Source organism: Scleropages formosus, chromosome 15 (assembly GCF_900964775.1).
Source record: "Scleropages formosus chromosome 15, fSclFor1.1, whole genome shotgun sequence".
Lineage (NCBI taxonomy): Eukaryota > Metazoa > Chordata > Actinopteri > Osteoglossiformes > Osteoglossidae > Scleropages > Scleropages formosus.
The window spans coordinates 14,734,465-14,747,094 of NC_041820.1; the positions used below are offsets into that span (position 1 = coordinate 14,734,465).

At 45.2% G+C, this 12,630-nt stretch overlaps 1 protein-coding gene across 3 annotated transcripts; it reads right to left on the minus strand.

Moving 5' to 3' along the window:
- Positions 1 to 534: 534 nt before the first annotated feature.
- Positions 535 to 11,885, minus strand: ero1a (endoplasmic reticulum oxidoreductase 1 alpha). Of its 3 annotated transcripts, XR_001964939.2 has the most exons (17): positions 11,095 to 11,885; positions 9,440 to 9,559; positions 9,258 to 9,341; positions 9,138 to 9,176; positions 8,976 to 9,052; positions 7,855 to 7,928; positions 7,551 to 7,671; positions 7,352 to 7,398; positions 7,205 to 7,216; positions 7,079 to 7,105; positions 6,096 to 6,188; positions 5,740 to 5,986; positions 5,066 to 5,135; positions 4,869 to 4,955; positions 4,400 to 4,536; positions 1,939 to 2,057; positions 535 to 1,839 (listed from the first exon to the last, which is right to left on the minus strand). XR_001964939.2 is itself a non-coding variant. In XM_018727798.2 (16 exons), exons 1-16 carry the CDS (start codon positions 11,194 to 11,196, stop codon positions 1,997 to 1,999), a joined length of 1,398 nt encoding a protein of 465 aa, XP_018583314.2. In that variant the 5' UTR covers positions 11,197 to 11,885; the 3' UTR covers positions 535 to 1,996. The 3 variants fall into 3 exon arrangements, 2 of the variants coding, with proteins under 2 accessions (XP_018583314.2, XP_018583316.2); XM_018727798.2 differs by having other exon boundaries at positions 535 to 2,057; XM_018727800.2 differs by lacking the exon at positions 7,205 to 7,216 and having other exon boundaries at positions 535 to 2,057; positions 7,325 to 7,398.
- Between the last annotated feature and the right edge of the window lie 745 nt (positions 11,886 to 12,630).

Consider the following 12,630-nt stretch of genomic DNA (forward strand, 5'->3'; position numbering starts at 1 on the left):
GTGATAATCCCACCTCGAGTACTACAACTCTGGCCTTCCTGCCACCTCCATGAGATCTTAACTGCTGCTATAAAAGGGTTTCAAAACATCTTTGACTGACTTCTACTACTCAAATTCTCATGTCATTTTGTATTTCCTATCAACTCTATATGCAGCTGCCCATGTAATGTATGCTTATTTACAGTAATGGAGGATTCTACTTCAAGTGTCTGCAGCTACAGGGTCAGCTGGTGAAATGCACTTTTCTCCAAGTTCTCTTGGAGGAGAACTATACAAATGTAAAATTTGTGGTAGCAATTTTGTTTTTTTTTTTTTTTTTTTTTTTTTTTAAATTTAAGGATGGTACATTTATAGAAATTGTTTTTAATGGAATACAATGTCCTAACAGGCAATAAATTAGATCTCCATTGGGGAGATAAATCTGAATTTAAACTTATGCATTTACCATAAGGTACTATAACAAAGCAAAATATTTGCACTTTTTGAAAAGTGTCCTCTATAAAATACAAAAGGGGCATGAACATCATACATGTCAAGTAATTTTATTTGACAACCCTGAGTTTGATAGTTCTGGAATTTTACCACATAGTAGTCATGAACATCAGAAGAACTTTATAGGGTGGGGTCATATGGCAGCCATAGACCTCCTTTGACATCAGTATCCTGTGATACAGGCAGTGTTCAGGGCTGATTTTGGAGCACATAAAATCTTGTTACAGCCACATTTAATCATTTTGCATTTGACATTCAACAATGAATTTATTCAGAGAAGGGTGTTCTGGTGTTTACCACCACACACAGCCAGGGCATTTTACACTCCATTCCCAACACTGACAGGTCCTGTCTTTAGACTATTTCCAGAATAAGTGCTTCTATAACTGCACTGACAAAATCTGAAATATCATCTGAAACAGACATACAGTAATGCCTGAACACCAGAAATAAACACTTTAGTATAAATATGGATGAAACTAGCGCACACAACTCAGTAATATCTTGCACATTTTTCCCAATAGAAAGAAGCCACAGGTTTTTGTTGCAGCTGAAATCAATTATGTTTTACAGAGCTGACTGCACAAAATCAAAGCAGGAAATAACCTGTGTATTCAGTTCTGGACCTGCTGACTGTCCAAGTAACAGTTACAGTAGCAGCTAACAGCAAAAACAAAAAATAAATCATAGGACCCTTAGCAATTAGTTATTTTAGCAGAAAATATTTTTGCAGCAGAGTATGGTACATACCTGAGCCAGGGAGTCGCCGAACAACATTCGACATGGGAAGGGGAGTACAATATTTCACATGTAACGCAGACAAAATGCAATGCGAAAAATCAGTGTTCATTTCATTTAAGGGCAAATATTTTCCAGTTCCACATGCCCTTTGGTCTCCTTGCAAGATTTTAACCAGGATTGTCTGTAAAATGCAACTTTTTATTATTGCTCATACCCAAATTGGCATGTTACATATTTTAACGTGACTATTTACTGTACAGATTCAGGTTATTGTTTTCTTTAAGGGAACAACTGCAAAGAAACATCATGGATTTTGGGTTTAGGTACCATTTCAAAGCATGTGCTTTAACACTTGTAAAATAAGAAATGCATTTACAGAAGGTAAAGTCAAATGCAGAATGGCCAAATTCTTCCTCAAGCCATCCATTTATGATGTGTTTTTAGTGGTTCGGTGCCCAGACAATCCGAAAAAAGAACACTCAGCACATTGAAATGGATGCGGTTCGGAGCAAAAAGGCAACAAAGCCGGGTCCCGCCGAGCTGCCAGTTAAGAGTACGCTTCTTTCCACAAGTCCTGTCAGAAATGAAGCTCATAGGAGGGAGACACTACAAAGATTATAAACAAAAATCCAATCAGGAGAAAGATATATTATTTACTAATTGTGAATCACCACTTTCATTCCGCTGTTGAACCCACATCGTCACCAGGTTCTTTACTGCAACCGGAATCTTTCGCCGTCTGAAGAGTGCGTCACAGCCCTTCTCAAGGAACCTCCTGCAACATCGACCGGAAGTTCTCAAGTTCTCTGACGCTTGTTGAGATTCTGAAAGAGAATAGCTAATCGGTAGCTTCAAACAGTACAATGGGCCATACCACTTGTAAGCAAAGCATGTGGGCTCACAATACATGACTGGCATGTAAAATGTTGCTACAGTCCTGCTGGAGCGCAGGGATGTTTAATAGGGTACACCCAGCTGACATCTGAGTAACAAAGACTGTGGAAAACGTCATCGTGTAAAGAGGCATCGTCAGCATCAGAATGGATACAAATTATCACCAACATAATGAAGAGGTCCTTGGTGATTTTTATCACATATCAACGAAGGGGAAAAAAAAGGAAGAAGGTGGATGTTGCTGTATAGAAGCCCTTAACGTGGGAATTTTTTCAATTCTGTCGTGATCAAACTCATGCCACAATGCAGCTGTGTATTTCATGGCCTGCAATAATTTCGTAATCAGCCCTGGTGCATCAGTAACTAAACAATTTGGGATTATATCGCGCACACACTCTCTGACTGAAGCCGCTTGTTCCGAGGGGGGGTTGCGGCGAGCCGGAGCTTAACCTGGCAACACAGGGCGTGAGGCTGAAGGGGGAGGGGACACACCCAGGATGGGATGCCAGTCCATCACAAGGCACCCCAAGTGGGACTCGAACCCCAGACCCACTGCACCATCACACCCCCTTGAGACTACATGTCCCATGTAAAACGATTACAGCAGTGACTGTCTCATTGAATACGTTTAATAAAAGATGCCTGCAAAACTGTCAAGACTCATTTTTGCCAAATTAAAAACAACAGGAATCAGATACACCTTCACTCCCTGGCATGCAAAATAAGAAATAATTTAGTAGACACATTGACCAGTGCAAGTAATCCTCTTGATATACTAATATGCAAATCTTTTCCTTTTTCACTACTCCATTCTTATTTGTGCAAGTGCACCTCTTGCTGTGACTCATTTTACTTTTCTCATTGCAGAACACTTAAGAGAAATGAGAACTACTCAATTTTAACAATCAATACCTACTAAAATAAAACTGTTTTTGTGTGGACATATCCCGTTTTGCTGCATTATCTATGCTGAATACATGACAAATGTCAGCGAAAACAGGCATTATTAACAGAATAACATCATTACCTGTAGTTGCCAAAATTACTGTAAAAAAATGTGCTTTGAATAGGGTATTTTGATAGAAAAAGATAGATAGATCAACAGATATAAATTTTATTGATCCCAAAGAAAGTTTCAGAAGGCAAGAGCAGCAAACGTATGACAACTACTGACCAAAGACACTGGATTAGACCAGAAAGAAATAAACACACAGTGAACAGTGGGGAAAAAAAACAGAGTGGATGCAACAAGTAAAAAGTAGTACACAGAGGAAAAGGCAGGAAAAACAAGAAAAAAAAAAACTCTACTTCCTGCTTTTTACCCTAAAGTGCTCTAGTAAAATTACACAACTTATAAATGGGGAAATAGTTGAGAATTGAAAAAGCACAGTATAGGAGCAGTGGAAAACAGAGATGGTCTAATGAGTCCGCCACCGACACGCGGAATCCCAGGAAACCCCACACCTCCAAGTTCCTGCTGGGTCGTCATCGACCCAGTAAAAAATCCTAGACATTACGCGAGGTTGCTACAGGAGGATGATTAAACAACATACATCACTTCGCCTTCTGACCCGCAGTCCAGTAGCATCAATGCACCCGTGTGCTATTCGAAAGTGGTCAATAGCAGCCAAGAAAACAAACAAGCAAAACATCTTTATCTAGAAGAACGGAGGTCTCCATAGAGAGTGACTGCAGTTTCAACATGAAACTGCTATAAAATTTCAAACATGTTGCCAAATAGTTATTGCTGATGTTAATAAGTTGCTTAACCATCGCTTCTGTCAAATAAATAATATTAATGATATAGACCTCAAAATACATTTTCATAAAAAGTTGCGCACCTTCTTTGAGGTTACAACAGTGCCTCGGCTACACTGATATACAAAACCCTTCGTGATGATACAACCTACCCACACACACACACACACACACACACACACACACACTTATTACCCCTAGTGTCTATATATTCCTGGATGTAAACGGTACCCATAAATCTGTCTGATAAGTGCTCATTTTTTTCATTACATTGACATTATTCATTCAGCTGATGCTTTTATATAGACAACTGTATAATTCTTACTGGAGCTATTCTGGGTAAATACCTTGATCGAGGTTACTACAGCAGGTGGTGGGTTTCAAACCTGGGTCCTTCAAAGGCAAGGCAGCACTTCCAAACACTTAGCCACCCGCTGCCCCTTCCCCCAACAACGATAAAAACTAACAAAAAATTAATTAGCAGAATAATATAGCCATATGTTAGCTGGCTTACCTGCCAAAAGCATTAAAGAGTGCAACAATTTCCTGACGGGTCAGCTGAAAGCCGGGCTTGGAGCCGGTGGACTTGGGCAGGGCCTCGATCTGACGCTCAGAAAACATGATCTTCAACGCTGTACCCAGACCTTGCGTCTGCAAGAGTAAGAGGACATCGCTGCAAGGCCAATATCGCTCGGCACGGCTGAGTAATAAACGCGCCTTCCGGCCAGTTCCTCTGGCAGAAAAACACCACCGCACACCCAAAGCACAAGAAAGACCCGAGAGCTAAGAGAAGAGCTGAATCATACTTTTCACTTTAAAAACTGGAAGAAAAACCTACCTAATGAGCGCCACCATAAAAATATTTATATAAAAGGAGCGAGAACAGCTCCAAATTCGATTATTGAAGAAAAAAAAAAAAGCAATAAAGTTTCAAAATATCACAGCAAAGGCAAGATGATGATGAGCTGGTTCTAGCTACCGACCTGTAGCTTTCCCCACAGCCTGCACTTGAAGCAGCCCACACAGTCCATGATCCTGGATATGTTCCGGAAGGTTTTCTTGAAGTCCTCCTGCATCAAGAGACGGGTGCGGACCCATGTCGACATGAGCGCTACATCACAGAACTGCGGCACAAAGACGGGTAAGCGGCAGCTGACAGCAGCCTGTGTGGCGTCCCCACCTTCAGCTCAGCAGCTTCGCTTTTATCGCCAGCAAAGAGAGACGTCTCATCAAAGTGCAGCGGGAAAGACCTGCACGAGTGTAAAGAATAAGATCGACCTAATTTACCCACCGCTGAGTCATTAAATAACATAATTCGTTTTTATCCAGTGACAAGATGCACTTCAAAATACAGCAAAATACAGCAGCAGTTATAGCCAACTACTGGAATAATCCAATCGGCAGCTGAGGAGAGAAAAACAAAAAAACCCATTGTGTAGAAAGGGAGGAAAAAACCTCTGGTGCTCCAAGTACCACTATGTGCCCATCCTTCCTGGGCATTCTAATGTGTTCACTAGGAACCTAGAACATCATCATGTAAAACAAGAGGTTGGTAAATCTATCAAAAAGCGATATCGTCCACGGAACGTAAGAGGCACCCAGGCCACTGGTTGCTGATCCTGTCGGTCCAGGACAAAATACTGCCTGGATCTTATTTGTAGTAAAAAGGTCCATTTTGCGAAGTTCTTCTAGAACAATACCTCTTCTTTGCAATGCATAATTACGGAAATCAAGTACAGCAAATACAGGGCAGCAAGCGACAGTACTACTGTGCAGGAGTACCTAGAAAGCTTTGAGAAGGTGAGACAAATTCAAGTTCGTTTCACATGTGCATCTTTCCACCCACGTACTTACCTGGCCAGGCGGAGGACCTCTAGGAGTGCACTTTTAACGTCTTTGTCGTACTCAGGCTGGCCTGTGTATAGCTGGAAAGCGGGCTGCTCGAAGAAAGGGAGAACCTTGGCAAGCGCGCGGAGCTCAATGAGGTACAGGAAGTAGAGATTGCGCAGTCGCTTTGGCCCTTCGCCTTCGGTTAAATTCGCGTCGAAGCGCTGCTGGAACTCGGAGACGTTGCGGCCCCACTTTTTCTCATACCAGTTATCTGAGAGAGCACAAGAAGGGCAAAAGGACACGAGCAGAGCGATAAGTCATAAGTAAAGGTTTGCAGGTACTTTTGCAGGTTTCCGCGCTCAACTGCAACTTCCACTAACCTGCCAACAAGTATCTGGCACTTAGGTGGACATTAATGCTGGTGTGAAGGCCCGACACAAGCCTGTAGAAAGCTCTCTTCTCCACACACAGCCCTGTAAAAGGAGCATTGTTGTCGCTGTTACTGCTTAGTAGCTGATGCTTTTCACCAGAGTGATGTACAATACCAGAGGGAAAGCTCAGACAGACACCTTCGGGTGATAAGTACACATCCTTAACCGCTAGGCCCTCTGCTGTCCTGTTCAATCATATGTCCTAGTTGGTTAGCAAACATTTCCTAAAGTTCCATGTTTTTTACACTTTTAAACAAGCTAGTTTAAGCGCCGGGGGTGCGGTGGCGCAGCGGGTTTGGCCAGGGCCTGCTCTCCGGGGGTCTGGGGTTCGAGCCTCGCTTGGGGCGCCTTGCGATGGACCGGCGTCCCGTCCCGGGTGCGTCCCCTCGCGCCCTGTATCGCCGGGTTCGGCTCCGGCTCCCCGCGACCCCGCTTGGGACAAGTGGTTTCAGGCTGCGTGTGCGAGTTTAAGTGCTCTGGTGCTCCTTTGCAAACGCTAATTTCGAAATGAATGCTACAATCTACCGTTTCCATACAGCGTAGCCTCAATAGTCTTTCGTCTTTCATGCCACCGGGAGCAGTTCTACTACAATTTTGTTGTCCTGTGAGCTGGCTACACATTTTCTTGCATACATATATTCATTTAGCTAACTTTTCTCCAAAAGCAGCTTACAATGGTAGGTTACTTACAGCTATTTCACCCATTTATGCAGCTGGGTAATTTTACTGGAGCAATTCAGAGTAAATACATTAGTCAAGGGTACTACACTTGGAGGTGGAATTCAAAACTGTGACCTTTGGTCCAAAGGCAGCAGCTCTAACCACTATGCTACCAGCTGTCCACATGCTGTCATTCAGGGAAAAGCGGGGGGGGGGGAATGCCAGGGGACATTGGGGACTGGGGTTCCAGTACTAGGTGAATATTCCTTTACCTTCCAGCCATCTGTAAAATGCTTTTTCTGAAAGGGAAAAAAAAAAAAATACACATCTTAAGATGTGAAAAACTGAATCACTCCAAAAATATTAATAATAAAAGATAACGAAAAGAAAATGCTTACCTTCATGTTCCCCTAAAATGAGAGATGTTTTTAATTACTGTTTTAAAATCAACCTACATAAACATAGATCGATTAACGCGACTTCAGAAGAAGTACGCATTCAAAACACGAGAAGGAAGCGGTCGGAAAATGTTTTAGTCCACTTACTTGTGTATGAAACCATTGGATTTAATGGCCGTTTCACAGTATAAGGTCTGAAAGAAACAAACGCAATTCTCGTTCGACACTTTTGCAGAAGGCGGCAAACAGGACTGCAACGTGGACGCGTGGGAAGAACCCACACGCCATCTAGCTCGGGTACACAGCCACGGAAAAGCCATGGAAAAGCCATGGAAAACAGCCCTACTTGAAGCAGTTCTCCTCATAGATGCTGTTCCAAATCTTCCAGGCCTCAGGCCCCTTATATCCAGTGAACCTCTCTGGGTTCAGCAGGAGATCCACATGCTGGGAATCAGGAGACTCCTCATCTGGGAATAAGAACACAGGCTCGGTAAGGTCAGAAGGACTTCACGCAAATTATCCAACCTGTAATCTGTGACGCGTGTCCTCGTCTATCGACGAATATGGAAAATATCATATTCGACCTGCGCAATAAAGCAAAACGGGTAACGGCTGCCTCCGTAACAAGCCGGACCATCGGGTCTTCTCACCATCAGCCACACAGAAGCGTTCCTCCTCGTCGTCGTGTCTGCTCCACTCCAGTATAGCTCGGCGAGTGTCTTCGCTGCAAAGGTACAGAGCTCTTCATTACGTGCACGGAGTTTTCCCCGCAGCGCTCTGGGGCACAGCTCTGTGCCATTATTCGCAGGGACAAAGCAACGGAAATCAGCCCGACCCCATTCAGAGAGCAATCCGTGCATTATGGATCATATACATGCTGTGCTCTACGTGGCACTGACACGCAGACCACTCATTTATAAAGTCCTAGTCCACGTGAAGACGTCAGGCAACGCCATCGTACACCTCTGCGACTCAGCAAAATAAACCGACTGCAAAAATTACTTCGTATACAATACAATCAACTTCAATTGGACAACCCAACCCATAAAAGTTTTTTTTTTTTTTTTTTTAAAAAGAGCGCCAATATGCCAACAAAAATAAGTAAAATGAAACGTTAGCCGTCAAAGTACTTAAGCCAGACAACGGAAACCTACGTTGAGGATGAAGAAGATCAAATTGTGAGACAAAGGTTTTTAATGAAGAAAGCAAAACCTGATAAAACTATAGATTTAGTATGACTAAAAATCAAGGCAAGCACAGTGCAAAGGGACATAGGCGTATGGCCTTGCGTAGCTCTTTTTCATAAATTTAATGGTTTAAAAAAATATCAAAAAATTATTTTGGCACTGGGGGGGCGGTGGCGCAGCGGGTTTGGCCTGTGCCTGCTCTCCGGTGGGTCTGGGGTTCGAGTCCCGCTTGGGTTGCTTGCGGCGGACTGGCGTCCCCGTCCTGGGTGCGTCCCCTCCCCCTCCAGCCTCGCACCCTGCGTTGCCGAGTTAGGCTCCGGCTCGCCGTGACCCCGTATGGCACAAGCAGGTTCAGTCAATGTGTGTATGTGTATTTCGGCACCGGATTGCTCATGCTCAGGAACGATGCCACTTGCTGGATTAATTGAGCCCAATTAAAGTTCATGCAGAATATGGAGAACGGGCTCCAGAGGATTTCTCCATAACTAAATATCAAAAGCAGCCAAGAAATGTTGCACTTACACTAACATCATTTTATTTAATAAGTTACATCGCTGAATGTAACTAATGCTAGTTAAGGGTACCTGAGCGAACTGTCCACAGCTCCCAGTTTCTCGGCTTCGTCGCACTCCTGCAGGTCGGTACCCGGTGCTTCCGAGTGCTGCGGAGGGAGAACCGGGTCAGTAGAGCCGCGGGTGCGTTAACGCCCTGGAGGGTAGCACAGCAATTCGCAACACGCGTCATACCCTAAGGCCGTCCGCTCGGATTCCTTCTGGTACGTCATCCTGCAAAAAGATATAACTGATCAATACACCCGATACAGCACGTACGTTAAGATGCATGAGGGTTACAAGAACAACGCTCACCGGCTCGCACGGTTTTACAGCACAGTCCCTCAGGCCGCAGTGGCTCTGGTCTGTCCAAAATGGGCACGGTTTATTCAGATTGACCTGTCAAAGACAAACTATTGCTTCCCTGAACAGCAGTTTGAGACGTGGTAACCTCAATATGATGCACGTTACAACAGCTGCAGCGTTTGCGGTTTTACCTTATAAAACCTGAAGTAATCCGACTGCAGTAACTTCTGCAGTTTGGGGAACAGTTTCTGGTTGTTAAAAGCATCGATGGTCTCGACGTCACACGTGCAGTCGTCTATGTGCCCCGTTACCTTCAAAATGAAACGGTTTTAGATCAGTGTCGGAGAACGAACACACACACACACACACACACACACACACACACACACACACACACACACTGCACAAGGTCTTACATGGGGTGCACTTTAACTTCAAATCAAACATTACAAAAATTTTCTGTATTTCTGTTTAAAATTTTCTGTATTTTAGGCTCAACAATACCGTACATTGCTGCTTTAAAGTACGTGAACCCTATAGACAATTTCATCGTTCTTCCAGAAAATATTAAGATTCATCAAACCAGAAATCTTAACTCTTACAATAAACTTGTGAAATGAATGCATGATTATGATTTACACACCTGATTCTACTTACCTACTTGGTTTAACCAGTGCAACTTGTGGTTCACTTACTTCTGCATCTGCACTACTTCCATTTTTCTACTACACACACACGAGTTCCTCTAGAGCAACATGTGGAACTGGTCATTACACACTTACGTCAGATGAGAAAGACTGCTTCTCATTAAATAATGATTTGAGTAGTAAAACTAAAGCACAAAAGGGGTCCACATACTGTCAAGCACCACTGTACATGTTGCCTGTCTAGTTCCGCCTCCTGCTATTACTGGGCAGCACAGCGAGTAGCGCTGCTGTCTCACAGCGCCTGGGTGGTGCGAGAGGATGTGGGTTTGAGTCTGCGAGTTCGAGTCTGTGTGGAGTTTGCATGTTCTTCCTGTGGGTTTCCTATGGGTGCTCTGGTTTCCTCTCACAGTCCAAAGACATGCTGTTCAGGTTCCTCCGCAGTGTGTGTTCCACTGATGCATGGATGAGTGACCCAGCGTAAGTAGTGTATCTAGCAGTGTAAGTCACCTTGGTCAATAAGGTGTCTGGGCTCATAACACTACATAGAGTTCATTGGAAGTTGCTGTGGAGAAAAAGCATCTACAAAATCAAAAAATTTCAATTCCATTTGTCCTGCTGTGGAAATGTACATAGAGCACCCTAGATGTGCTTTTCCCACCGTAAAATCACGGGTGTCAAGTTTTCAAATATTTGGAGTAAAAAATATATATGACTAGTACTCATGGAGACGCACGTGGGCTGCCTCAACACCGGAGACACGCCCCCCCCCCCTCCCTTCCGTGACGCCTGCGGTACTTTGACACGTACCAATTCTTTGAACTGACACTTTAATCTCCTTACAGTTATTCACAAATTTATATATAGCTGCACAATTTTCTTTTTTTTTTTTTTTTTTTTTTTTTTTTTACTAGAGAAGTTCAGGGGAAGTACCGGCTTGTTCAAGGCACCACAGGGACATGGGATCTGCACCCTGCGCGACTCCGAGACTGTATAAAAACAGCTGTAGCCTAGGATTTTATTTCAAACACGTGTGTGGACCGATCGATAACGCCGTTGAGCGAGGTCCATGATTATAATGATTATTTCCCACGCGAGACACGACCCCGATTTACGTCATTTCGCTACAGGACGCAGTTTTCCCGTCCACGTCGTTCGCGCCCCGTAGCGGGGATGTCGGATGATCGCCGTGTTCCGCTTACCTGACAGAAGCACCTGTGCGCCGCAGAGCTCGAACCCGGGACCTGGGACGCCAGGAGCGGGGAAACGGCGAGCAGGAGTAGCGCTTTCAGAGCGGAAGGCATGGCTGTCAGTGTCAGTGTCAGTCAGTCAGTCAGTCAGTACACAGCTGGAGGAGCTGCTGGGTGGGAGCGGGCGAGCGGGCTCACCGCGTCGTGTGTGTTCGCCGCCGCCAACAGACAAAGAAAGAAAGAAAAACGAGACTGAAAACTGCAGCAGAGAACTGAGAGCCGCGAGGTGCGAGGAGAACAACGAGGCGGCTCGGCGCCCCACACAGCTGCTGTCACGACTTGTACTCGCGGTCCGTGCGGCGGTCCGTGCGGCGTTCCGTTCGTTACTCACACTTCCCGCCTCCTCGCCCGAGGACGTGCGTTACGTGACCGGGACGACGACGACGACGCCGCCGCCGCCGCCGCCGCCTTTTTTTTCCTTCCGGCAGCTCGGCCGCGGGGACCACGCGCGCACACACTGCGTCTTCCGAGAGCGTGACGCCCGCTCGCCCACCCACGCGCGCGTACGAGCGCGCGGTCAGGTCGCGCGATTGCGGAGGTCGTCATCGTCGGGCGGTGAACGAAAAACCTTGGCTCGGATAGGAACGGAAGTTTGAGACTCGACTGCTCTGCGCTGTCGTTACACGCTCGTTACTGCTCTTGTGCGCCAACTTCTATATATGTTTAGGGCCAGATGGGCTCCTGGGAGGAACAGCTGGGCTGCTGCCGCCTCATTTAACACACTAAGTTAAGATGCTTCTTCCGCGATGGCGCAGCGGGCTTGGCCGGGTCCCGCTCTCTGGTGGGTCTGGGGTTCGAGCCCCGCTTGGGGTGCCTTGCGATGGACTGGCGTCCCGTCCTGGGTGTGTCCCCTCCCCCTCTGGCCTTATGCCCTGTGTTGCCGGGTTAGGCGCCAGTTCGCCGCGACCCTGCTCAGGACAAGTGGTTTCAGCCTCTGGGTGTATGTGTGTGTGTATACTACTTCCGGAATTTATGTACCATACAACTGGGCGAGGTAGCGGCGACAGCCTTAAAAAATAAACTTTTTTTTTTTTTTTTTTTAAAAAAAAAAAAAAACAAAATTATGACGATATTCAGCGTGTAGCGCTCTGGGTTCGGATGGAGCGAAAAAGGACGTAGAAACAACGTTTATTTACAAACATCTATTGGATCACAAGGAAATACTGCTTTCTGTCTAAGGACTACTTTTTCTCAAGTTCGTACACCTGAGGAAAAATCTGCTTAGCACCTCTCAGCCTTTCCATATCTTTCACTGGCCAACCCACTTATGGTCCCTGTGAGTCCCCACAGCGGTTGAACACAATTCCATTTTTACCCACAATTCAACTTTTTACAATAAACCCATTTTCCCGCCCGAACTCACAGTAACAGTCCCTTACATTATTGATAAGATCCTCTTTGACCCTAGCCTGCTGGTTCCATTTATTTATTTTTTTTTAATTATAATGTCTCTGACCCCATGTGTGGTGTGGCGTTCGATGGGCTGAG